Source organism: Petromyzon marinus, chromosome 44 (assembly GCF_048934315.1).
Source record: "Petromyzon marinus isolate PM22_M1 ecotype Great Lakes invasive population chromosome 44, UKy_Petmar_22M1.pri1.0, whole genome shotgun sequence".
NCBI lineage: Eukaryota > Metazoa > Chordata > Hyperoartia > Petromyzontiformes > Petromyzontidae > Petromyzon > Petromyzon marinus.
Window position 1 is genome coordinate 1,237,852 of NC_133710.1, and position 24,440 is coordinate 1,262,291.

At 47.7% G+C, this 24,440-nt stretch overlaps 1 protein-coding gene and 1 long non-coding RNA gene across 2 annotated transcripts; both read left to right on the forward strand.

The window, feature by feature from the left end:
* On the forward strand, window positions 1-24,440 carry MMAB (metabolism of cobalamin associated B). Its single transcript, XM_076073910.1, has 10 exons — window positions 1-242; window positions 4,214-4,290; window positions 5,120-5,190; window positions 6,650-6,743; window positions 10,910-10,967; window positions 11,850-11,922; window positions 12,948-13,045; window positions 15,125-15,189; window positions 17,191-17,250; window positions 19,899-24,440. The coding sequence occupies exons 1-10, from the start codon at window positions 216-218 to the stop codon at window positions 20,008-20,010; spliced, it is 735 nt and encodes a 244-aa protein (XP_075930025.1). The 5' UTR covers window positions 1-215; the 3' UTR covers window positions 20,011-24,440.
* On the forward strand, window positions 15,197-17,026 carry LOC142930873 (uncharacterized). Its single transcript, XR_012946843.1, has 2 exons — window positions 15,197-15,914; window positions 16,019-17,026. It is a non-coding gene; the product is annotated as an uncharacterized LOC142930873 (long non-coding RNA).

A 24,440-nucleotide genomic window follows, 5' to 3' on the forward strand; every position in this document is an offset into this window, starting at 1 on the left:
ACTTCCGCCCCCTTCGCCGTCGTCACTTCCGCCCCCTTCGCCGTCGTCAGCTCGCGACTCGCGCGGCGAGAGAGCGGCGCGCAGGGGGTTGAGTCGACACCACCACCAACAACAACAACCACCAACAACAACAACCACCACCAACAACCACAGCCAACCACCACCAACCAACAACCACCACCCACATCGGCCTCCTCCCGCCCGCCGCCACCGCGATGAGGCCTCACGCCTTCGTGCGAATGGTAAACTGGGGAGAGTCTATATACACTACAGTTTATAATACATACAGTCTATATACACTACAGTCTATATACACTACAGTTTATAATACATACAGTCTATATACACTACAGTCTATATACACTACAGTTTATAATACATACAGTCTATATACACTACAGTCTATATACACTACAGTTTATAATACATACAGTCTATATACACTACAGTCTATATACACTACAGTTTATATACACTACAGTTTATAATACCTACAGTCTATATACACTGACTAGAGCAGTGGTTCTTAACCTTGTTGGAGGTACCGAACCCCACCAGTTTCATATGCGCATTCACCGAACCCCTCTTTAGTGAAAAATAAAATGTGATTTTTTTCAAATTCAAGACATAGATATGTTTTTTACTGGTACACAAAATGAGCCGTGCATGAACATTACCTTGTTCAAAGAATAAAACCAACACAATGCATAAACTCACAACAAATTACATACCTGGAAATCAATGTGACTTCTGCTGTTGCCTTTGAGAGATCAGTTCAGATATGCGTGGCTTCACCTTGGCAAGTGCCACTCTCATGTCATTTTCACAGCAAAGTCTGTTCCTTTTCTTCGTTTTTATGTCCAGCACCCTCGAAAAGGATTGCTCACAAAGATATGTTGTAACAAATGGTATAAAAAAATCCAGGGCTTTCTTTGCAATAACTGGATACTTGTTCATTTGTCGACACCAAAACGTTGAGAGCGTTGTTCTGAAGAGTTGCTGTTGAACCTGGCTCTGCTGAATTTCAATGATTTCGTCGAGGAATTCATCATTGACATCTGCTGTTTCAACAGCAAACGTGAACGGCTGTCTCACCCATGCTGGATATGACTCTCTTGTAGGGAAATATCCGTCGAGAGACTTTGCAAGCTCATCTAAGTGCGTGGCAATTGTTTGCTTCAGTTCCGTGGATACAGAAATATCTCCGATTCCAGACACATCTTCGATCTTACTTGCACAGTCGTCCAGAAGCGGGAAGTTTGCGAAGTTATTGTTCTCTGTTCGTCGTTTCCATAACGGTAGCTTTTTTTGAAAAGCCTTCAGGTGTTCTTCCGCTTCCATGATATTGACTCCACCACCCTGCATCTGCTCATTGAGATGATTGAGAGCTGCGAATATATCAGCCATGTACGCTAAAATGAGAATGAACTCAGGATTTTTGAAGCAATCTGCATGGCAGTGTTGGTGCTCTTGCAAAAAAAGGGCTAATTCCACACGCATGGCAAAAACACGATTCAGCACCTGTCCCCGGGATAACCACCGAATATTAGAATGGAGCAGAAATACCTCAAATTCAGAGCCCATTTCTTTACACAGCTCACTGAAGATGCGGTGCCTCAGAGCACTTTTTCGCACATAGTTCACACATTCCACCACAGTTTTTAATACTTCTGCCATTTTTGGAGGTAAGGTTTTTGTTGCCAACGCATGCCTGTGCAGAATACAATGCGTCACAATGATGTGTGGTGCATCGGCCTTTACTAGCGCACCAAAACCAGACTTTCTTCCCAGCATGACTGGAGCTCCGTCCGTACAAACTGCAGAAACCATATCCCATGAAAGATTGTTGTCTCTGAAGAAGTCATCCACAAGCTTCTTCACATCGGCTGCCTTCGTTGTTGTTGTAAGAGGCTTACAAAATAAAAACTCTTCTTTTATCATGTCGTCTTTCACATAGCGTACAAAAACAGCAAGCTGGCTTAGATCAGAAACGTCTGTGGTTTCGTCGAGTTGAAGGCTGAATTTTGCCGGGCTTGAAATCAGATCCGCGACTACTTGAGCCAAGATGTCTTTAAATTTCGATTTAAAGCTTTCGTGACTGCAATGATTAATCTTATTTGGTTCTTTCGGTAAAGTCACGTAGAATATAGCATTGTGATATATAACGACTTATTGTTGGTAGCTTAGCTGATTGGAGAATATAGAGTTTATTGATAACATGAAGGTAATTTATATTTTAGTTTTTATTGGTTCACTATATAGTACTGTGAATAGCTCAGATGTGTAGTCATTTCTGTGACCAGTCACTAGCAAATCACTCAGTTATTTCAATGCTAAATTCGCCTAGTTATTTCAATGCTAAATTCTCCTGTTTGATTTGTACTAAGTGCCTCGGTGAATGTGTATGCTCTGACTTCAACGTAGCTATTTCTGTAGCAGTTACAAGCGAATCACTCAGCTATTTCAATGCTAAATTCTATGCTAATTCCATTGTCAAGGGGTGCCTCTGCGGATGTGTATGCCTTAACTTAACTATTTCAATGCTAAATTCTATGCTAATTCCTTTTAACAATGGGTGCCTCTGCGGATGTGTATGCTTTAACTTTTAACATAGCTATTTCTGTGACCAGTCACAAGCTAATCATTCAGCCATTTCAATGCTAAATTTTATGCTAATTCCTTTGTCAAGGCTCTTTGTTCCTCTCACACAGCTTAAAAGCCGTGATCTGAACGTGGCTCTCTCACTCCAGCGCTGTCCTACCAGACAGTCTCGCCCCCTTCACCTGATGAAGGCCGCTTGTGTTGTGGCCGAAACGTCGTGAGAATATTATTGTGTTATTTTATTTTATCAATTTATTATTTTATTCTCATTCTACGTGACTTTACCGAAAGAACCAAAGAAGAAGATGTCTTTACTCATGTCTTCTATTCTGTCACTGACGGTGTCATTTGAAAGGGGAATTTGGGATAATTTACCTTCGGCCGCTGTTCCGAGTATCAGATTCGCCATCTTTAATGCAGCTGGTTTCACAAGTGTTTCACCAATGGTGTGTGGCTTGCCCTGCTTTGCGATCAGGTAAGCAACTTCGTACGATGCTGTCAGGATCGGTTTGTTAACAGGTACAAACCCAAGAGCAGGCAGAGTGGCCCTTTCATCGAATCTGGCTCTCTTCACCCTGAATTCAGCAAGTGTTGTGTTCTTGTATTCCCCGTCTCCATGCAGCTTCAAGAAGTGTTCCTTTAGTTTTGCCGGTGCAAGACTAGAGTTGCTCAACTTGGCGTTGCAAATCATGCAGATAGGACGCTCACTCCCTTCACGTTCCGTGATACATGAGAATCCATGTTGTACATATTCGTCCGACCACTTTCTTCTTTTGCCCGACATAGTTAGTATGGATAAAATATTAAAGAAATCACACGACGTACGACAACAACAGTCACACGTTGACTACTGAGTACGCACTAAATTCCCCGCAGCGCTGATTGGCCAAGCAGTGTAGCATGATCATCTGCAGCCAGTGATGGCCAAGCGGGCCGTGTGTGTCATCACAAATTTACACAATAATTCAAGTGTGTCCGGACCTCCGTGGCGGGGGCTCTGCCGAACCCCTGAGATCGACTCACCGAACCCCTGGGGTTCGATCGAACCCAGGTTAAGAACCACTGGACTAGAGTCTATAATACATACAGTCTATATACACTACAGTCTATATACACTACAGTCTATATAAACTACAGTCTATAATACTGTAGTATAGACCTGGTGTATATACACTACAGTCTATAATACTTGCAGTATATGTACTAAATACAGATAATAGTTTGGTAACGGTAGTCACCCCTTATTCCCATATGTGCCGCTGGACCGGAGGTGATGGGTGTGGCCTAGTGACGTCACGTTTCGCTGGGCGTGTTATTGGGGGGGGGGGTCCCACCTTCAGGAGGCAAGTCATGGCGCATAGCGTTGGCTGATATTTTTTAAAGGGGCCCCACTAATCATCAACCACAACAAAAGTAGCTGATTATTGTTGTTGGTGGATTCGTCGACACGGCCGACTTGTCATTCCATATTCTACACGTGCAGAGCCATTTTGTTAAATCCACCGCAGGATGATGGCCACACAACGCCTTGCGGGTCGTTCTACGTTCTTTGACAACGGCCCCGTGTTTCCTGACCCTGTCGTGTGGCCGTCGTGCGTGAATTTGCTCACAGGCGGCGAGCCGCTGGTTGCGAGCCCGTACCCTGCTTGTGAAGGGCTCAACATCGCCTGCCCTTCGCTGCCTCTGCAGGTGACTCCTGCTGCCCTCCTCCTGCCACATGACACTGGCCCCCCATCATTTGCTCCGAACGAATTATCTGATGATGCTGATGCTTCCGTCGCTGCGTTGCCAGCGGTGCACAAGCACAAATAACGCACACAAACACCTTTACGTGTTCGTCAATAACACCGTGGCCTTAAAAAGAGAATAATGGGTGATGTTTTGCTCAAATTGGCCCCTAGAACAGCCTCGCGGCCTGTTACGACTGCGATAGACGTAGGACAATTTTACTGTCGGTTGTCGACTTGTTTGCCATGAGCAACTCTTCACACACTTGAGATGACCGGTTGAAAGACTGACGAAGGTGTGTGTCGAGCAAATGAAAGCGGAGCTTCTTGAAATTATGATGATTTGTCAACAGAGCACACAACCTTGGGTAGTGAACGTGACCTCACTCTCTTAAGTGTGAACGAGCAATAATGTTGAGGTTTGGCCAATATTCGGACAGCAAAAATGTTTACGGTCTAAATAAGTTGCTGGTGGCCGTTGCCGGCATCTAGTGCCTCGAAGGTTATCCAAGCGTATCCGCGACCTTTATTCTTGCTGGGTGGCCCTGCAAACTCCAGACGTGAAAAGTGGCCAAAAACATTCTAAAAGTCCACAAGTTGCAATGATCCGGGATGGTGGGTGAGCAGGTCTGGGGTGGAGCACATTGCCCAGCCAAATGCAAGCCTCACAACCTCAGCCAACTATTATAAATTAGTATCTTAATAGTGTCAAAAGTAGTGGGGTTTTTTGGATCATGCACTTGACCGATGGCTTATGAAAGCTTGTGATGTGTGCTCTTCCTGGTTTGCAGTAAAGCAGCTGGAACGAACGCGCCGGACAGAAGTAATCTTCCGAGGATCTATACGAAAACTGGGGATGCAGGTGAGGTTTGCGTTAATATAGACGAGAAAATTACTCGAATAATTAACCTGATTTACCTTCCACCTTTACGTATCTGTAAAAGATGTATCAATATGTAATGGGTTCACTGAGAGACACACTAACTCAGGAGGCAACACATTTCATTCTACAATAACCACAACGGGATAACTATATAAACGGGTCAGGTCAGTCGGCACACTGCCTGACCCCCACTATGCCGAGCACGAAGACCCAGGAGAAGACGTAGCGCGGCAGGTTCCATTCAAGAAGACAGCCCCAATACTGCCTCGGGACCCTCCTTTTATCCTCCAGCGCGGCCTAGCTCCGCCGCCGGCCACGCCCCCTTCTGGAATCCTCCAGAAGGTTCCGTGCCCCATGTGTCCCCTCTGTCACCCCTATGCCTCACATACCCTACTCTGGCACATCAAATATCTCGCCAGCCTACGGCTGCTACGTCTCCCGATACCTCTTATTTAATTATCCGGCGCTGCACGCCATAGTGGCTCAATATATGACACTACAAGAGTATAAACCGGTCATTGATTTGTTTGCCCATCCATCTGTGCCTGCGATTGGTTGATATGAAATTCCGTGTGTTTTCGACCACACCTGACTGCACGTTACTACACTTTCAACACATTGTACCGCATTGTAAGTGGCTAAGACGACGGCAGGAAGATTATTATATGCGACGTAAAACTGTTTAGATGTTTGTGCAAAGTGTTATATAGATGAGTCATAATGAGCATCATCAACTTTGGTCAGTTGCTTAAGCATTTAATGAACCATTCACCCCTCCACGAATATAACGAATTGTCACAATGTGCACGCATCTTTGATAAAAAAAATGATACATTTTCTTTGGCTACTTTTGCCTGTCTTATACAGTTGGCTGCATTAGTCTAAATACCATTTGCATATTTTTGCATGAATTGTAAATATTTGAGTCTTACGCGCGTGATACGTTGGTTGTATCGTGGGCATAAGAATCGTATTGATGAATTGTTATGTGCCTGCTATGGCCTCTCCACACCATCGCCATCTCACATTGCCGTGATGATCCATAATTTCTCTACACTTGAGCTGACCTCATCACTCAATCCCTACGGCGATTGTCCTCTTGGGCGCTTTCGCCCCCTTTGGCTGCCATTCTATAGCCAGTCTCGTCTGTTGGCCGCCCTCCCTTCCACCGACGTGTCCTGCCCAAACCCACTTTTTTTGTTTTGTTTAAACACTCCACGTCGTGTCTCCAACAATCATAGTTTCCCTGCTCCAAGTGCGCCCGTCTTTCTGTCGCTCGGTGTAATTCCAGGCGTGCGTTTCTCTTCCGCGCCTCTGTGCACTCTTCTGCGTTTGTCTCGTCATTACAAAGGAGAGCACCTTATAAAAATTGTATTCACGTCTGTTTTGAATTGCTTGTTGCCTTAATCGACGCTGTTTCTCTCGCACACACATCTAGGCATGTCCAGCACATTCACGGGGGAGCGACGGACTAAAGACGATGCTGTGTTTGAGGCACTGGGAACCGTTGATGAACTTTCATCTGCTCTCGGGTAAGTGATCGTTTAAAGTTAAGTGTCTCCTCGCTTAAGGGATGATTGGGCAGCGCCCGTCTCTGTTGGTGGCCCAAAGTCAACGATAGTTAGACTTGGGCAGTAGACGTTCCACCTTCTAGTGAGTAGTAGACGTTCCACCTTCTAGTGAGTAGTAGACGTTCCACCTTCTAGTGAGTAGTAGACGTTCCACCTTCTAGTGAGTAGTAGACGTTCCACCTTCTAGTGAGTAGTAGACGTTCCACCTTCTGGTGAGTAGTAGACGTTCCACCTTCTAGTGGGTAGTAGACGTTCCACCTTCTAGTGAGTAGTAGACGTTCCACCTTCTGGTAGGTAGTAGACGTTCCACCTTCTAGTAGGTAGTAGACGTTCCACCTTCTAGTGAGTAGTAGACGTTCCACCTTCTGGTAGGTAGTAGACGTTCCACCTTCTAGTGAGTAGTAGACGTTCCACCTTCTAGTGGGTAGTAGACGTTCCACCTTCTAGTGGGTAGTAGACGTTCCACCTTCTAGTGAGTAGTAGACGTTCCACCTTCTAGTGGGTAGTAGACGTTCCACCTTCTAGTTAGTAGTAGACGTTCCACCTTCTAGTGAGTAGTAGACGTTCCACCTTCTAGTGATGAGTAGACGTTCCACCTTTAGTGAGTAGTAGACGTTCCACCTTCTAGTAGGTAGTAGACGTTCCACCTTCTAGTAGGTAGTAGACGTTCCACCTTCTAGTAGGTAGTAGACGTTCCACCTTCTAGTGAGTAGTAGACGTTCCACCTTCCTAGTGAGTAGTAGACGTTCCACCTTCTAGTAGGTAGTAGACGTTGCACCTTCTAGTGAGTAGTAGACGTTCCACCTTCTAGTAGGTAGTAGACGTTCCACCTTCTAGTAGGTAGTAGACATTCCACCTTCTAGTGGGTAGTAGACGTTCCACCTTCTAGTGAGTAGTAGACATTCCACCTTCTAGTGAGTAGTAGACGTTCCACCTTCTAGTAGGTAGTAGACGTTCCACCTTCTAGTGAGTAGTAGACGTTCCACCTTCTAGTGAGTAATAGACGTTCCACCTTCTAGTAGGTAGTAGACGTTCCACCTTCTAGTGAGTAGTAGACGTTCCACCTTCTAGTAGGTAGTAGACGTTCCACCTTCTAGTGAGTAGTAGACGTTCCACCTTCTAGTAGGTAGTAGACGTTCCACCTTCTAGGGGGTAGTAGACGTTCCACCTTCTAGTGAGTAGTAGACATTCCACCTTCTAGTGAGTAGTAGACGTTCCACCTTCTAGTGAGTAGTAGACGTTCCACCTTCTGGTGAGTAGTAGACGTTCCACCTTCTAGTAGGTAGTAGACGTTCCACCTTCTAGTAGGTAGTAGACGTTCCACCTTCTAGTGAGTAGTATACGTTCCACCTTCTAGTGAGTAGTAGACGTTCCACCTTCTAGTGAGTAGTAGACGTTCCACCTTCTAGTGATGAGTAGACGTTCCACCTTTAGTGAGTAGTAGACGTTCCACCTTCTAGTAGGTAGTAGACGTTCCACCTTCTAGTGAGTAGTAGACGTTCCACCTTCTAGTGAGTAGTAGACGTTCCACCTTCTGGTGAGTAGTAGACGTTCCACCTTCTAGTGGGTAGTAGACGTTCCACCTTCTAGTGAGTAGTAGACATTCCACCTTCTAGTGATGAGTAGACGTTCCACCTTTAGTGAGTAGTAGACGTTCCACCTTCTAGTAGGTAGTAGACGTTCCACCTTCTAGTGAGTAGTAGACGTTCCACCTTCTAGTAGGTAGTAGACGTTCCACCTTCTAGTGAGTAGTAGACGTTCCACCTTCTAGTAGGTAGTAGACGTTCCACCTTCTAGTAGGTAGTAGACGTTCCACCTTCTAGTAGGTAGTAGACGTTCCACCTTTTAGTAGGTAGTAGACGTTCCACCTTCTAGTAGGTAGTAGACGTTCCACCTTCTAGTAGGTAGTAGACGTTCCACCTTCTAGTGAGTAGTAGACGTTCCACCTTCTAGTGAGTAGTAGACGTTCCACCTTCTAGTGAGTAGTAGATGTTCCACCTTCTAGTAGGTAGTAGACATTCCACCTTCTAGTGAGTAGTAGACGTTCCACCTTCTAGTGAGTAGTAGACGTTCCACCTTCTAGTAGGTAGTAGACGTTCCACCTTCTAGTGAGTAGTAGACGTTCCACCTTCTAGTGAGTAGTAGACGTTCCACCTTCTAGTGAGTAGTAGACGTTCCACCTTCTAGTGAGTAGTAGACGTTCCACCTTCTAGTGAGTAGTAGACGTTCCACCTTCTAGTGAGTAGTAGACGTTCCACCTTCTAGTGAGTAGTAGACGTTCCACCTTCTAGTGAGTAGTAGACGTTCCACCTTCTAGTAGGTAGTAGATGTTCCACCTTCTAGTGAGTAGTAGACGTTCCACCTTCTAGTGAGTAGTAGACGTTCCACCTTCTAGTGAGTAGTAGACGTTCCACCTTCTAGTGAGTAGTAGACGTTCCACCTTCTAGTAGGTAGTATACGTTCCACCTTCTAGTAGGTAGTAGACGTTCCACCTTCTAGTGAGTAGTAGACGTTCCACCTTCTAGTGGGTAGTAGACGTTCCACCTTCTAGTGAGTAGTAGACGTTCCACCTTCTAGTGAGTAGTAGACGTTCCACCTTCTAGTGAGTAGTAGACGTTCCACCTTCTAGTGAGTAGTAGACGTTCCACCTTCTAGTGAGTAGTAGACGTTCCACCTTCTAGTAGGTAGTAGACGTTCCACGTTCTAGTGAGTAGTAGACGTTCCACCTTCTAGTGAGTAGTAGACGTTCCACTGTCTAGTAGGTAGTAGACGTTCCACCTTTTAGTGGGACACCTGCTTGTATGCTTTCACTGTCTCTCATTGTATGATGAAACAGATGTGTGAGGTTTGTAATGTCAAAATACTCGCGTTTCACTGAGCTTTTATGCACTCAGTGGCAGGGGTCAGTCTTTTAATAGTACAAACATTTGTTCAAAAGAGGACCCCACATAGTGGCTTTTGAAAGCTTATACCGCCGCACACCTGAATATCTTCTTGAGTGCACAAGCGACATCAATGTCATGCTCTCACTGGTTCACCGTACAACTGATATCACAGCGCTTACTTGTTCTTACAATTTTGCGCTGAAAGTGCGTGGCTATGTAACTCTCTCATTGTACGCACAAGCAAATGTGAGAGGTTTGTGGAGTGATAACAAAATACCCTTGTTTCACGGAGCCATTACGCATTCACACAGGCAACTTTTTAAAGAGGAGTTAAACGGTATTTTTTTTCACGGATGATTCCTATAACAAAAATAAGTCTATAACAGAGGTTTTTGGGTTAGATTGTGTACATATTAACGTAAACAAAACACGCCATGTTTCATTTACCTTCATAGTTGGCTGTCGGGTGGTGGCGGGTTTTTACGACACATTTATATATTTACGCCAACTAACCCAAAAACCTTTTACGGATAATATTGATCCTGAAAGCCTACTACGTGTTAAACTATACGTCTTTCTCACTACTCAAACGAGCGTTGGGTGACCACTCATTTACTTCTGCCGCCCAAAGCCAGGGGTGCAAGTTGAACTTTACCGAGGTGGCCGGGTGGCTCAGGAGTCAGAGCGCTAGGACCGTGATTACAATTGGGTCCTTAAAAAAACATCACGTTTAATTTGATTTTGCACGCTTGGCTAAATTATAACTCTTAAGAATTAAAATATCAGTTTGATGGCCATAAACATCACTCTCACAGGGAACATTACTCCCATACTGCAGAGCAGGTGGGGAAGTGCTGCCATTCCAACTTGAAGTGATCTCAAGGGGTAGCTCTGTGATATTCTCTTCCGTGGGCCGCTCTAACACGAAGGGCTGCACTGCTGCGGTGCAAGAGATCCGGATGGGATATTCCTCTCGTGATATCACGCCGAAAACACAATTGGGATATACAATTTGGGAAAAAAAATACACGCAGTGCTCATGACGAGCGTGAGGCTTTGTGTACAATAACCACCGTTGACCTTGCACAAAAGCGCGACTCGTTTTTACCACCATTGGAGGAATGACGCGGTAAGTAGGCCTCCCCCTACTGGTGCTCTAACCACAGTGTCACCTGACCAGAATACCCAAAGCACCGATGGGATCTGCTGCCGCTAATGCTTACTATGAATGTGTCCTTTCAGCTTCGCCTGTGAGCTTTGTCAGGAAGGACAGCACAGCTTTTGCGAGCAGCTGTTGCAGGTGGGCACACATTTGTTTTGTGTGCATTTTGTGTGTCCGTGAATATACCCGTCAATTTCAAATGAGCACCATGGAAAAAGAATCACCGCCAGTATTGCCGATGCGGAGACCTTCTTAGTCGTGCTGCTTAGCTCTCTCTGATGTCCTTTTCGGTTGCAATTCGTGTTGTTGGGCACGATGTCCGACGTTTTCGCTCCACGTGCTGGGAGCTTTTTTAGGAACTGAATTGGAGTGAAACGTCAGACGTTGTGCCGGACAAACAAGCGGCACAAGGCGGAAACACATCGGAGAGCTACGCCATGCCTGGGAATTAATCTCAGGTGGCCAGATTCATATCGCTAACCATCCAAAGTGTGTAGCGATGGCTCTGGATAGCGCATTGTGATCCCGATGACCCGAGTTTGATTCCTGACAGTGGTTAAAGATCGTGGCAAGTGGTGGCTCAATCTGTCCTGGTTATTCCACCCCTCCCCCTCGCTTTCCTCCCTCACTGCTTCGACAACACCGTCACTGACTGGCATGGTAAAATATAGTCAAAATATAGTAAAATATAGTCAATATATAGTCAAAATATAGTCAATATATAGTCAAAATATAGTCAATATATAGTCAAATTATAGTCAATATATAGTAAAAATTTAGTCAATATATAGTCAAAATATAGTCAATATATATAGTCAAACGACCCCCTTGACTAGCATGAATATGTGTGACAAGGCTTTTATCCAGCATTGGAATAACAAACATTAAAAAATTATTTAATAAACAATCTCCAGAGAAAAACAAATCTTGGCGTCTATACTGCAAAGCAGCGTTTTGTTGTGTCCGATATCGAAAAGTTGAACCGATCGTTGTGGCCTTCGCTTGTTGTGTTCGTGTCAGATCCAGTGCGTGCTGCAGGACGTTGGCTCCAACGTCGCCACTCCGCGCTCCTCGGCTCGCGACGCACACCTCCGTGCGTGAGGCGTCCACGCGGACCCCCGAGTGGCTCGCACAGCGATACAACACGTCGTCGCTCGATCATTCACACCGCCGCTAGCCGATGATTCGCGTCGCCTCAACCCCCACGGTTCAAAACGCTTTCGAACGAAGACGGTGGCCGTCGCATCGCGCGACGCTTTCAGATGCGCTTATCCGCGGCCGCCTGGAACGCTCTTCCTTCCCATGTTAGGAAGCCCACTGGGAGCAAGGCACTTTTAAATAGTCTAGATTGAAAACGAATTTCTTTAGAACTGCTTTTTGTGTTTAGTTTGTTGTCCTTCGGGGTCCCCCCCGCACCTCCGATTAGCGTGGGTGGCTACGTATGGTGCGAAAGAAGTTCAACACACACACACAGCATGTGTGGAGGAATCAATGAGTGAAGTTCTCTGGAACAGATACCATAGTAAGGAAGTGATTGACTGCCGGTGAGCTAGTGGCTGTAGTGAGTCAGTGCTGGATCATCAGCCACCCCGACTGCTGCTTCACTCTGAACGCTGTCCGTCGATGCAGTGGGCTATAATCTGGGTGCTCCACCACAGATGTGACAGCAGTCCATCTGTGGTGGAGCACTGGGCTGAATCTATGCTCCGTTTAGCAGCAGCAATAACTGTTCGGAGCTAAACACGACGGCCTTGCCACAGCGGAATAGAAATCCAAGATTCCTCGATGTCCCCTTTTGCCAGATGACTTAAAAACTGTACCAAGCATTGCGGTGCAGCGACTGACAGACTTTTGCCTCTTAATGTAACATTCGAGTGAAATTGGAGCGCTTTCCTGCTCAAATGGGTAGTGGTGCTAAAAAAAAAGGTATCAGTTTTGTTGCCAGATAAAAAGGTAAAAACAAAACCCTATTATGAGTGGTGATAATCTCCGTGGCCACCGTTACGAAGCCCAACAACATTTTGACCAAGCAAGAAGGCGCCCACACGTGAGGAGCAACGGTGGCATGTCCGCGAGAGTGAACGCAGTTCCGGGTGTTTCCCACGCGGTGTGTCGCAGAGCGCACTAAGTTCGACGAATCCGTTGTGGCCGAACTGGAGGGGTGGATCGACGGCTACACGTCCCAGCTACCTCCGCTGACCAACTTCATATTACCGGCAAGAGCAGCTACACCCTGCTGCACATACACTCACTGGACACCGACCATCCGCTAGACACTCATCACTCACCTGATGCTCATCACTCAGTGACACACTCACCTCATCGCTCACCTGGCAATCGGCAGACACTCACTTGAGCCTCGCCAGACACTCGCCTAACATATTCTTGGTTCTTTCGGTAAAGTCACGTAGAAGGGAAACAATAAAATAATAATCAAATGTTCTTGCTGTGGTTTTCACACCTGATGATGATTGCTTGTGTTGCAGTCGAAACGTCGTGAGAATTTTATTGTTTTATATTTTTATTATTTTATTGTTTCCCTTCTACGTGACTTTACCGAAAGAACCAAGAATATTAATCCCTGCAGTCACGAAAGCTTTAAATCAAAATCTAACTCGCCTAACAATTAGACGTTGACCATTCATGTTCACCACTCACTTGATACGCTCACGACTTATCTGACCCTCACTAGACATCCGTCATCACTCGGCACCCGCCCTGACACATTCTCCAGATGCTCACCGCTCACCTGATGCTCACCAGACATTCACCCACCACCAGACACACACCATTCACCAGACTCAAGATTCTCACCTGATGCTCAACACTCACCAGTCACCACTCACCTGACACTCACCAAAGAGTCACTGGATACTGTTTGTAGCTACACCTGAACTTAGGTCACACAAGCCAAGCCACCCTATCTCTTCCCTTTAATCTTATCGGCACAGCAAACGCCCGGTTAGCCTCTCTCGTGCCCAACGCAGTAGTTTATTGGATTGTTAAATATGAGTTCACGAGCGAGCGTTTTTTCCTGGTGCATTTTAGTGCTCAGCCAATTGCGCGTTGACTATCACAATTAAAATCTAAAACTGTCTCACCAGTTGAAATTTAAAAGATCAGTTCGCGTTTATTCTTAATATCGCATGGGCCATTCAACATTCCGTTTTGCTACGGTAAAGTGGTCATTAATGCCCCATTAAGATCATAGTCTGCATACCATTGTACCACAGGATACTGCGAAGTTGGAGATGGGGACCTTCAATTAGAGATGGAGCAACGTGAAAAAAACGCATGCCTGCAAATGCAAGGACCTAAAATGTAAAAAAATTATATGAAAACATGTAGTTTCTAAATGCATATCTACCTAAATATAGCTCAAGCTTCCAGTAAGTCACGTGACTTCTGTGTGGCCACCCCCACTCTGAACCCCTCCCCTCTCCCCACCCACTGTGAAAACAGACTCCGCTTCATGCAGCGTCGAGCCTAATATCCAGCCTCTTATCCAGCCTCTTCCTCCCTAGCCTCATCTTTCCTGACCCTTGGCTTCATATTTTAATTCCTTTTCCATCATTTCCCATTCATTTATCTTTTCGCTTATAATATATCATCGACTCTACTCCCCTCCCTGTGGTGTGTAGCCATGGGCAATGAAGTTGCTCGTTTTATATACAAACCACGAGCCTGCAAATTAAGTCGACAACGTGTACTTGAGAATTACAATAACATGCATCGGATCCTGCACGTGAGAATAATCCAGCTGGTCATTTTTGCAAATTCTGTAAAGTTAAATTTTGTACAAACGAGACAAGAAAAAAATATTACGACAATCGAGACCTTAATATAAACAAAAATATTAATAATAATCTGTTCCAGAATCCTATCGCGACCCTGGATTGTGTCAGCTCCTGAGGTATACAAAAATAAACCAGGACTTATCATTGGAAACATAGGAAGAATATCGCGCAATGCCCGAAGAGGAGATAACTTAATGTGCGTGCATTCTCTTGAGCATTGCGTTGTTCATATTGCTACTACGCAACTTACAAAATACTGGGATTTTTGAAAGGTCTCTGGAATAACAGTGGTCTTCCCAGGACAGCAGCTACCTGCTCAACAAGAGGAGGACGATCCTGGGAAAACCAGGAGCGGCTGGCAATCCGAACTGATTGGTGGGGGTGCGAGTAGTCCGGCGTTCGTACCACCGAAATACTCGGCGCGTGAAATGGGTGCGTGCGGCCTCGCTCTGCCCGCGTAACGACGGGAAACGCCGCTCGGTCTTATTTGTGTTGCAGTCCGGGGGTCGCTGCGCCGCGGCTCTGCACGTGGCGCGGAGCACGTGTCGCCGGGCGGAGCGCCGGTAAGGACACGCGGACACCGGGGCGGCGCCAGCGGTGGCCGGAGTGGGGGCGTCGGCGGCTGATAGGGCCGCAGCAAGGGATCGCCGACATTGCATCGGGCCACATTGAACCGCCCCTGCTGAGCAATACTCCGGCGTTTATACTTTAAAACATTTACAGACATGATAGGTTTTATTTTGGGTTAGATCGTGAATTATAAATGTGTCGTTAAGCCCACCACCGCCCGACACAGCCGATTAGTCAGGGCTGTCACGTCAACAGAACATCCCAATTCGTCTCTAGTACAGCACACCGGTGTGTTGGAGAGCCAAGCCACAACATTTACAATCGGAGTAAGACGTTTTGCCAGCAAATACAACTAGCTTTATCAGGCGACAGCCAGATTTGTGGAGAAATGCTCCTGTTTCATTCCTTATATAGAGGGATAGATGTGACGACGTCACTTGTGAGCCCATTTACAGCAAGTCGTATGTCACGTTGATTTTTAAGTTCACACAACGTGTGTTTTTGTCTTGTAACGTTTTATTTTCTATGCTCCCACACGTTCATGTTTTGCTGGTTTCACCAAAGACCCTCCGTGTAGCCTTAGACGATAGGGGCAAGTGTTGTTAGCGAGTAGCACTTAAGAAGGCCGGCACGGCACACAAGGGGGTGGATGGCCTACACCACGCCCGGCCGCCTTTGTCTCCCGAGTGGCGATGTTTATGCACCACCACACCGCCAGGTATTGATTTGTCTCCCGAGTGGCGATGTTTATGCACCACACCGCCAGGTATTGATTTGTCTCCCGAGTGGCGATGTTTATGGACCACACCGCCACACCGCAAGGTATTGATTTTGTCTCCCGAGTGGCGATGTTTATGCACCACACCGCCAGGTATTGATTTGTCTCCTGAGTGGCGATGTTTATGCACCACACCGCCACACCGCCAGGTATTGATTTGTCTCCCGAGTGGCGATGTTTATGCACCACACCGCCAGGTATTGATTTGTCTCCCGAGTGGCGATGTTTATGCACCACACCACCAGGTATTGATTTGTCTCCCGAGTGGCGATGTTTATGCACCACACCGCCAGGTATTGATTTGTCTCCCGAGTGGCGATGTTTATGCACCACACCGCCAGGTATTGATTTTGTCTCCCCAGTGGCGATGTTTACGCACCACACCAGATATTGATTTGAGGCCCGATTGACCTCAGGAAGGCCCAAGACCGGTTCAGAGAACCGTCACCGGTGTCGACCGTGAGCGGGACTCAAACCCGGGTCGCCGGGTTCGTAGCCTAGTGCGATAACCGCTACACCACCGCAACCTTCACCTAACCCGCACTGACCAGGATTGGTGAAGTATGGTCAAATAAACCCCACGACCTGCGTGGTGTGGGGAAGCCCGCAGCTTGCAGTGGATTGACCAAACAAAAATGGCTGTGCATGTTAATACTTTACTAGTTACAGCGTTGACCTCTGCATATATTTTGCAATATTAACGTAAAAAGCATTGTGCTAATCACAAACTGGTTCATCTTCCTACAGCAGTACTGACATGACATAACTGTATGTTTTCATACATCCATTTATTGTTCCACAGTTCTGATTGTATAATCTTAGTGATGTAAGGGTGTTTTCATATTCTGATTGTGTAACCGGGGTCAGATTGTGTAATCGTACTAATTTAATATTTGTGTGTGGAATCGTGGTGCAGTGGTTAACACACTATAGGCTACGAACCCGGCATCCCGAGTTCGATTCCCACTCGCCGGCAATCATCGGTGATGAATATCTGAACCAGTCTTGGGCCTCTGCTAGGTCGACTCAGCCTGAAACCGAGTACCTCGTACGGCGTGTAAAAAACATCAGCACTGTGGAGACAAAGGCGTGGGTCCTGGCCACCCACCCCATCGTGTGCCATGTTAACCCACATAGGTGCTCGCTAACGACACTCGCCCCAACATTGTTAAATTCCGTACGGGGGGATCTTTGTCTTTGTGCGTCTGCGCTGCAGGGTTGTCGTGCTGGTACGCGCAGGCGAGGCCGACGCCAGTGTTGGAAAATATCTGAACAGGTGAAGCGCGCGCACATTCGGTCGCCACGTGGCACACGGGGTTGGAATCGTTGGCGTCTCGGGGCGTGTGATGGGCCGGTGATTATTTACACTTCTAAAGCGCCTTTCACCTGGAGAGACCACAAGGGGCCGTGCAAAAAAACGCACGCAACAACTACGACACCCGGGGCAGCGGTGACGTCAACACGGCGCCTGTGCCAGGCCAGGTGAACTTTGAAGCTATTTGAGGCCACGTGAAGTGTCGAAGGCTCGCTGACAGGTCACGGGCAGACCCAGGTGCCATGATATGACTGGTAGATGCACCAGCTGTGCCCCCTACGATGCCAAGTTCCTGCATTTTAGCCGCCCGGCGCTCCGCTAGTTGTTGTGAGCATCGCTCCTCTGCCCTCCAAGGAGGGCGAATGCCTCCAACTGACTAGTAGCGTCCTTAACGAACCTCCTCCTCCACAGAGGTCAATTCTGACACCGCTGGTACCAGTCTTTGGAAAGTCCATTCAGCTCCACATCCGCACCGCATCAGTCCGTCTCTTCTCCAGCCCGTGTCGTGCCCGTTTGGCACCCTCTATCTGGCCAAACACATGCAGGCTCACGCCAATAAACTACAACACCCAAAACACGAGGAATGTGAAACGCTTGTGAAGATAACCGAGTCTTAAGGTGCGATTTGAATAAAATGAGGGCGTCAGCAGGGCGGAACGTCCAGGAAGGTGTGTTCAAGGCCAAGGGTCTTTTAGCTCCATGACGCAGGTGGTTTTTTGGGTTAGATCGCGTAAATATAAATGTGTCATTAAACTCGCCACCACCCGACACAAACAATTAGTAAGGTTCGTCACGTAAACAGAACGTGCCATTTCGTTACTAGAACAGCACTACACCCGGTGTGTTGGAGAGCAAATCCACAAAATATACAATCTGAGTAAGATATTTAAAAGAAAGCAAGCGTGAAGAACGGGAATGAAGAACACCACGTGACAACACTTGAGCACAATCCCTTCCTACCTATCCTAGACGGCACACCAACACTCCGCTTTCACACACTGCACTGTGCTAAGAGCTCAGACGGGGGGGGGGGGCGGGGGGGGGGGGGACAGTGACACAACCTCCTCGAAGCGTCAACTCTCTTGTGGCACACCGTCTCTGCAGCCCGGACGTGGCTGCCTACGACAGCTGTGTTATTGGCAGGGGTGGAATGGTTCTCTGGGCATCGCGAAAAGGAGCTGGAAGTCTGGAGGCTGCCCTCTCCCCGTCAGCAGGGGGAAGCACTCTGTGAAGTCCTCTCGCGCGACCAGACATCCCGGACGATGATGCTCTCAGCAGACTCGTCAACCTCGTCCCCCGCCTTCCTCTTCAGCCGCTCCTTGGCTTATGCTCTGCATAACGCGGGCCTCTCCAATAGGCGCAAACATCAAAAAGGGATTCTTCTTTGAGCAAATTCCTCGCCGTCTCTCCTCCGCACCGGTCTGTGTCTCGTCTAAAACTGTTATCGCCTCCTTCAGGACGGGTCACACAACATGGATTGTACCATCTCAGTCCCATTCACGAGCTGTGTTTATGGGTCAAACCATCGCCCTGTGTTCTACACTCATATCATCGGCACGGTATTTACAACAACTCTGGTAATAAACCACGTGACGAGTTTGTTTCCCGATTCTGGACACGAATTTTTTTCTATATTAGATCCCCAGTCATCTCCTTCGTGATCGCCAGTCATCTCCTTCGTGATCCCCAATCATCTCCTTCGTGATCCCCAATCATCTCCTTCGTGATCCCCAATCATCTCCTTCGTGATCCCCAATCATCTCCTTCGTCTGTTCCGTCTTGTCAAGTCATAGCTGTTTCCAGTCGTCGGTTGAATTTTGGAGGTCTTGATGGATCGACAATTATTTTTCAAGTGTACATTCTGCTTCCCACCCATTTCCTTAGAGCTACTTACTCATCGTCCTAGACAGCTGCCCAACTACACGTCTGTCTGTCTGCCTGCTTTCCAGTCAACCTTCCCGAATGCCTCTTAACGTGCGTAAGTAGCGTGCACGCTTTTGCCCGATGACTGCAATGTTCATCGCCTGTGTCCAAATCACCCGAGGTGCACCCCATCTAAGATCTCTGTAGCTAAGCAGCGTTGAGCCTGGATAAGTGCTTTGTCAACCCACGGCACCGGGGTCCATCCCGTGAGCTCCTGTCGGCGAGCCTTCGACACTTCACCTGGCCTCAACGTGCACCTGGCCTGGCACAGGCACCGTGGTGACATCACTCCCACTTAGTGGCGAGCGGCGTCTGTTGTTGTTATTTGTGGGGAGCAGTGGTGTAATGGGTTAACGCAGCGTGCCACAAACCCGGCGATACGAGTTGGTTATCTGAGCTGCGATGTATCAACACGGCCGCTCGGGAGACAAAGGCGGTCGGGCGTGATGCTGGCCACTCGCCCACCCCCTCGTGTGCCGTGCCGGCCTTCACAGGTGCTACTCGCTAACAGCGCTTGCTAAGGCTACACGGGGGAATCTTTTATCTCGTATGGACGACCACCAATTCTCCCCGCCTTCGGCAGCCCGCCGGCACGGACCAGCGTGGTGAAGTATGGCTCGGTAACTCGCGTGGCGTGGAGAGGCTGTGCACCGCGCTCACCGTTCGTCGCACGATGACCCCCGCAGGCTGAGCGATTACCTCTTCACGTTGGCGAGGTTTGCTGCCATGAAGGACGGGAGACCGGAGCAAGTCTATCGCCGGCGCAAGACCTCCTCAAGGACGCCAGCAAGCGCTTGACTGCAGACGGGAAGCCGGGGAGGAGCGTTGCGACGGGGAGCCCCGATGGTGCCACCGGCTGCCCTGCGCTCGGTGACGTCGCAAAGCCGTGGGCAAAGTCTCCCGGAGTGTGGCTGGTCCTCACCGGCGCAGTGGAACTCCATTGTTTTGACTCGTGGGGGTGACGGTAGGCCGAGTTGACTCCCGCCTGGGGTTTCAAAGACAAAGATCCCCCGTGTAGCCTGTAACAGACTGTAGGGGCAAGCGCTGTTAGCGAGCAGCGCCTATGAAGGCCGGCACGGCACACGAGGGGGTGGGTGGGCAGCACCACGCCCGGCCGCCTTTGTCTCCCTAGTGGCGATGTTGACACATCGCACCAGGTACACATTTGAGGCTGAGTCGACCTAGGGGAGGCCCTGGACCGGTTAAGATAATCGTCACTGGTGTTTGCCGTAGGCGGGAATCGGACCCGGGTCGCCAGGTTCGTACCACAGCGCGCTAACCGCTACATAGCACACGCGCGCGCGTGCACACACACACGCTTGTACGTATGTACATTGCACTTTCGCACCGTACGTAGCCAAACCGTGCTAATCGGAGGTGCGGCGGGAAAGACGACAAACTCAACACAAAAAGAAGCGAGTTTTCAAGCTGGATTTAAAAGTGCATAGCTCCAGTGGCTTCCTATGTAACCACTCTGACGACGATGTAATAAGAGCCACTTTATTGGGACACGGCCTCACTACGGGACCCGAGGCTTCGTGCGTGTCTCCAGCTCGTAACTCACCCTGAACGTCGCCACTCCTCGTGCTCTCTCCCCTTTTACAGTCCTCGTGCCCCCCTTCCCCAGAGCCTTTTCGTCCTTGTTTGTCCCTTAGGCAATCCCTGTCCTTCCCCCTCTAACGGATCTCCTCTCTGTTTTCCCGATCGATCTCATTCAAGCCTTATTCCTCCAATACCCTTTAAAAGTCTGCCTCCCGACCAATCACTGTGGAGGCCTCGTTCTACCAATCGGAGACCGTTTATCTTCAAATAACCGTTAGGCTGCATCCCATTACCGAAACATGACACCAAGCCAATGCTTGGTGTCATTTTGGGGTAATTACACCAATGTCGATTAGGAAGCGCGTTCCAGACGGCCGCTGAATTACACGTGGAGTAATGTTTCTATAAAGTTTTTGTTTTATGTTTGCTGTGGCGTGGCGTGCCCTGTCCGGGGACTTGACTCGGCCCAAATGGCCCAGAAGTCGTTTTCCTGGAATAACCGTGACATGTACGTTTGCGTGTTGAACTTGTTACGCACCGCACGTAGCCAACCGTGCTAATCCAAGGACATCATTCGTCGAGTTACGATTCGTCCTGTTGTCCGTGTCTTGGCACTGATAAAGAGTAGTGAGCGAGAAGTGACGTCAAATTATTCCTTTTCGCGTTTTTATGGGACGAGAGGAGTAAAAAAAATTGCACGGATAATGGGATCAGCGGGGTAGCATCTCGTGTGTCATATTGGATTAGCGCGGTTGGCCATGTATGGTGCGAAAGAAGTTCAACATACATACAAGAGACGCGATTCACCACGGGTCGATATGTATTGATGGATTTGCACGTGTGAAGGAGCAGTGGAGCAATGGTTAGCGCACTCGGATATGAACATGGTGGCGACCCCAGTTTGATTCCGGGTTACGGCTAACATCAGTGGCTAGTGACCTCTCCCCCCACCCCCCCCCCCCCCCACATCTGCCCCCCCTTCAACCCACTCTCAACTGTGCGTGATGCAACCGCCATGCAGTGGACTGCAAACGGACTGTGAACTTGATTTTTTTAAACATCCATTCAGAAGTTCTTCTTTCTCACTCCTGGTCGGTAAATTATTCCACTCGTTGGTTGCAGTTGAATTACGGTTTATGCTGTGACGTACACATGACAGAGATATTTGCGGATGAGTTGAATGATGGATGATTTGTTATAAAATTAACCGTGATCATGTGTCTACGCGATCGCACGGGTTATCGATGCTTCGTTGAGATGTTGACACATAGTTGAGCGTCCACCTCCGCTAAAAATATCCCTGTGCTGGTGAGGCTGGTTGGTTTTTTTTTGCATGGGGGGGGGGGGGAAATATTGATCCTAATTCTAAAAATGGCTCGAAAAATATAAAGTTAGATTTCTGTTGAGCATCTGGGAAACCTCGTCCAGGAATGTTATCCTCGAATACGAGTTTGTGGATCCCATTTTCTTTTCCACACCGTTTGTTTGAAATTCTGTTGGGCTTCCATCCCAGAGCGATTCCCCGTTTGTGCCCGACTTTAATGCTCAAGAGTCAAATCGTCGAGACGAAAGGGGAGCGCGGGGGGAGCGCCTCCAGACGTCGTGCTCACAGAAGTAAACGCCGTGCCCTTTGCAGGAATTTAAAAGGTAGAGAGCTCGTGGGGCAGATGGTGGAACTCTTTAAACTCCAAAGAGGTGGGGCCAAGTGCTGGGACATGTCCACAAAATGTTTACACGTAAATTAAATACTGCCCCATTGTGGAATGGTTTTGCCTCTTTTTATTGTTATATGCAAAAAGGGATAGAACAATTACTTGAACTACAGACGCACGAGTCCCTTGTTGCACAAATAACATATATAAACTGTTCCTGAAGGTCACTGTGAACGGACTAACACACGTTACTGAGACGCCGACCGACCGCAGTGGCAAGCACGGTGTAGGAAATGTTTCTCCCCCCGTCAGCCGCACACGAACTGTTCATCAGATTTTGCAAGAGACTTCGTGAATTTCAATTGCCATTGACGCTTTGTCGACTATTGTAATGGTGACTCGGTGGACATTGATGCAGTCATCCAAGCTATCACGAACCAAGGTCTAACAATGAAACGCATTTGGAATAATAAATAATTTACAAGCCGTGGAACAGTCAAAGTTGACGTTGCGCAGAGCCCCACAATATATACAGGGTGCTTTAAAAAAAGTTAACACTTCCATGGGACTATCGTCAATGGAAAAAGAACGGATAATACTGCACTGTAACATGATAACAAATGTAATGTTAATAGCTTCTAAAAGTCAAAGAGTCTCCCGCTCGTTCGCCATCGTTGTCACGTGGCCTGGAATCTTCTCCACGTGGTCTGCAGGGCCTGGAGGAAGCAGCACGTGTCACGTGGTGTTGTTGCAAAGCCTCGGAAGTGTGAACATTTTTTTGAAGCACCCTGTTTATTGCCAACGTTCTCCACAGCAACAGTTGAAGCTATTTCCCAACAAATTGATCAAAGAAATAAAACACAGGCTTAAATATTAGTGTGGGGGGAGAGTGACATTCACCATCTCGCAAATATTCTAATGACAAGTCTTGTAGAATGGCAATGAGCTGAGGGGAAATGTTAGAAATAATTTGTAACAAAAACGTCGGGCTCAGCATAAACATGGCGAAACAAAGGTAGGCTACAAAAAAAGTTTTAAAATAAATCAATCACGACGTTTCGACCGCAACACAAGCGACCTTCATCAGGTGTGAAATAAAAACATCACGGAGGTAAATACACCAAGAAGATGAGAGACGAGAATTCAACAAACCTAAGAAAAAATTACGTGATGCACAACCAGTCAGGCCAACAACACAGACACCTGGCGGACCACGACTTTCAGAAGAGTGCTAAATTTCGTGTTCAACCTCTGGATTGAACATACCATCATAGACAGAGTGAACAAATACGAGGTACAAGTCAGCGATCGAATCGTCGTGATTGATTTTAACATAATTTTATGGTATTTCTACATACGTGACTTTACCAGAAAAAAACGAGTATATGCAGTCACGAAAGCTTTAATTCTTTATTAAAAAAAAGTTTTCTGAACAATTAAGAGATCTGTCAGAGGAACTCGACTGGGAAACGCTGCGGAATGTCACGTGGGGCAGCGATTGAAAGTTGGTACCAGAATCGAGACGATGAAATCGAGACAGGCGTTCGAAAAGAGAGGGGTTCTGAGTGGCTTTTAGAGAGGGGGGGTGGGAAAAAATATCTGCGCTGAGGCGCAGCCTTCACGGTTTATTTGGGGGAAGCGATGAAGATCGATTGAATAAAACTCTCATTAAAGAGATTCTTACTCGCCTCGTCTTCGCGAAATGTTTTTAGTCGCGATGTGGCCCGAGACGAAACGCGCGCTCCCGTGGTGTCGCCCGCCAGCGGAACTCCCCGGCCCCGTCTCGTCTCCGGCTGTGGTACCGATGTTCCTGCTCGTGCAGTTTTTATTTGACGTGTTTAGTAGATAGCCCGCGCTGGAACAGCATCATCTTCGTTAACTTTTTTTTATATATTTTTGTTGTTTTAATTGGACATCAGGAGCCCCGTGATTCGGAGTTGGTGTTGACATTTGCAGAAGGCTCCCGCATTAATAGCGGTGCGGAGTCGAGTGCGGATGTCCGGTGAGCCTGAATAAAGTCGAAACGAGTCGCTA

What these genes read in the sequence shown, in the direction of transcription:
- MMAB (XM_076073910.1), top strand. Translation starts at nt 216, where the DNA reads ATGAGGCCTCACGCCTTCGTGCGAATG. An exon ending in TACGAAAACTGGGGATGCAG is followed by an intron (nt 5,191 to 6,649) that starts GTGAGGTTTGCG and finishes ACACACATCTAG; the next exon opens with GCATGTCCAGCACATTCACG. An exon ending in TGTCGCCGGGCGGAGCGCCG is followed by an intron (nt 15,190 to 17,190) that starts GTAAGGACACGC and finishes TCTGCGCTGCAG; the next exon opens with GGTTGTCGTGCTGGTACGCG.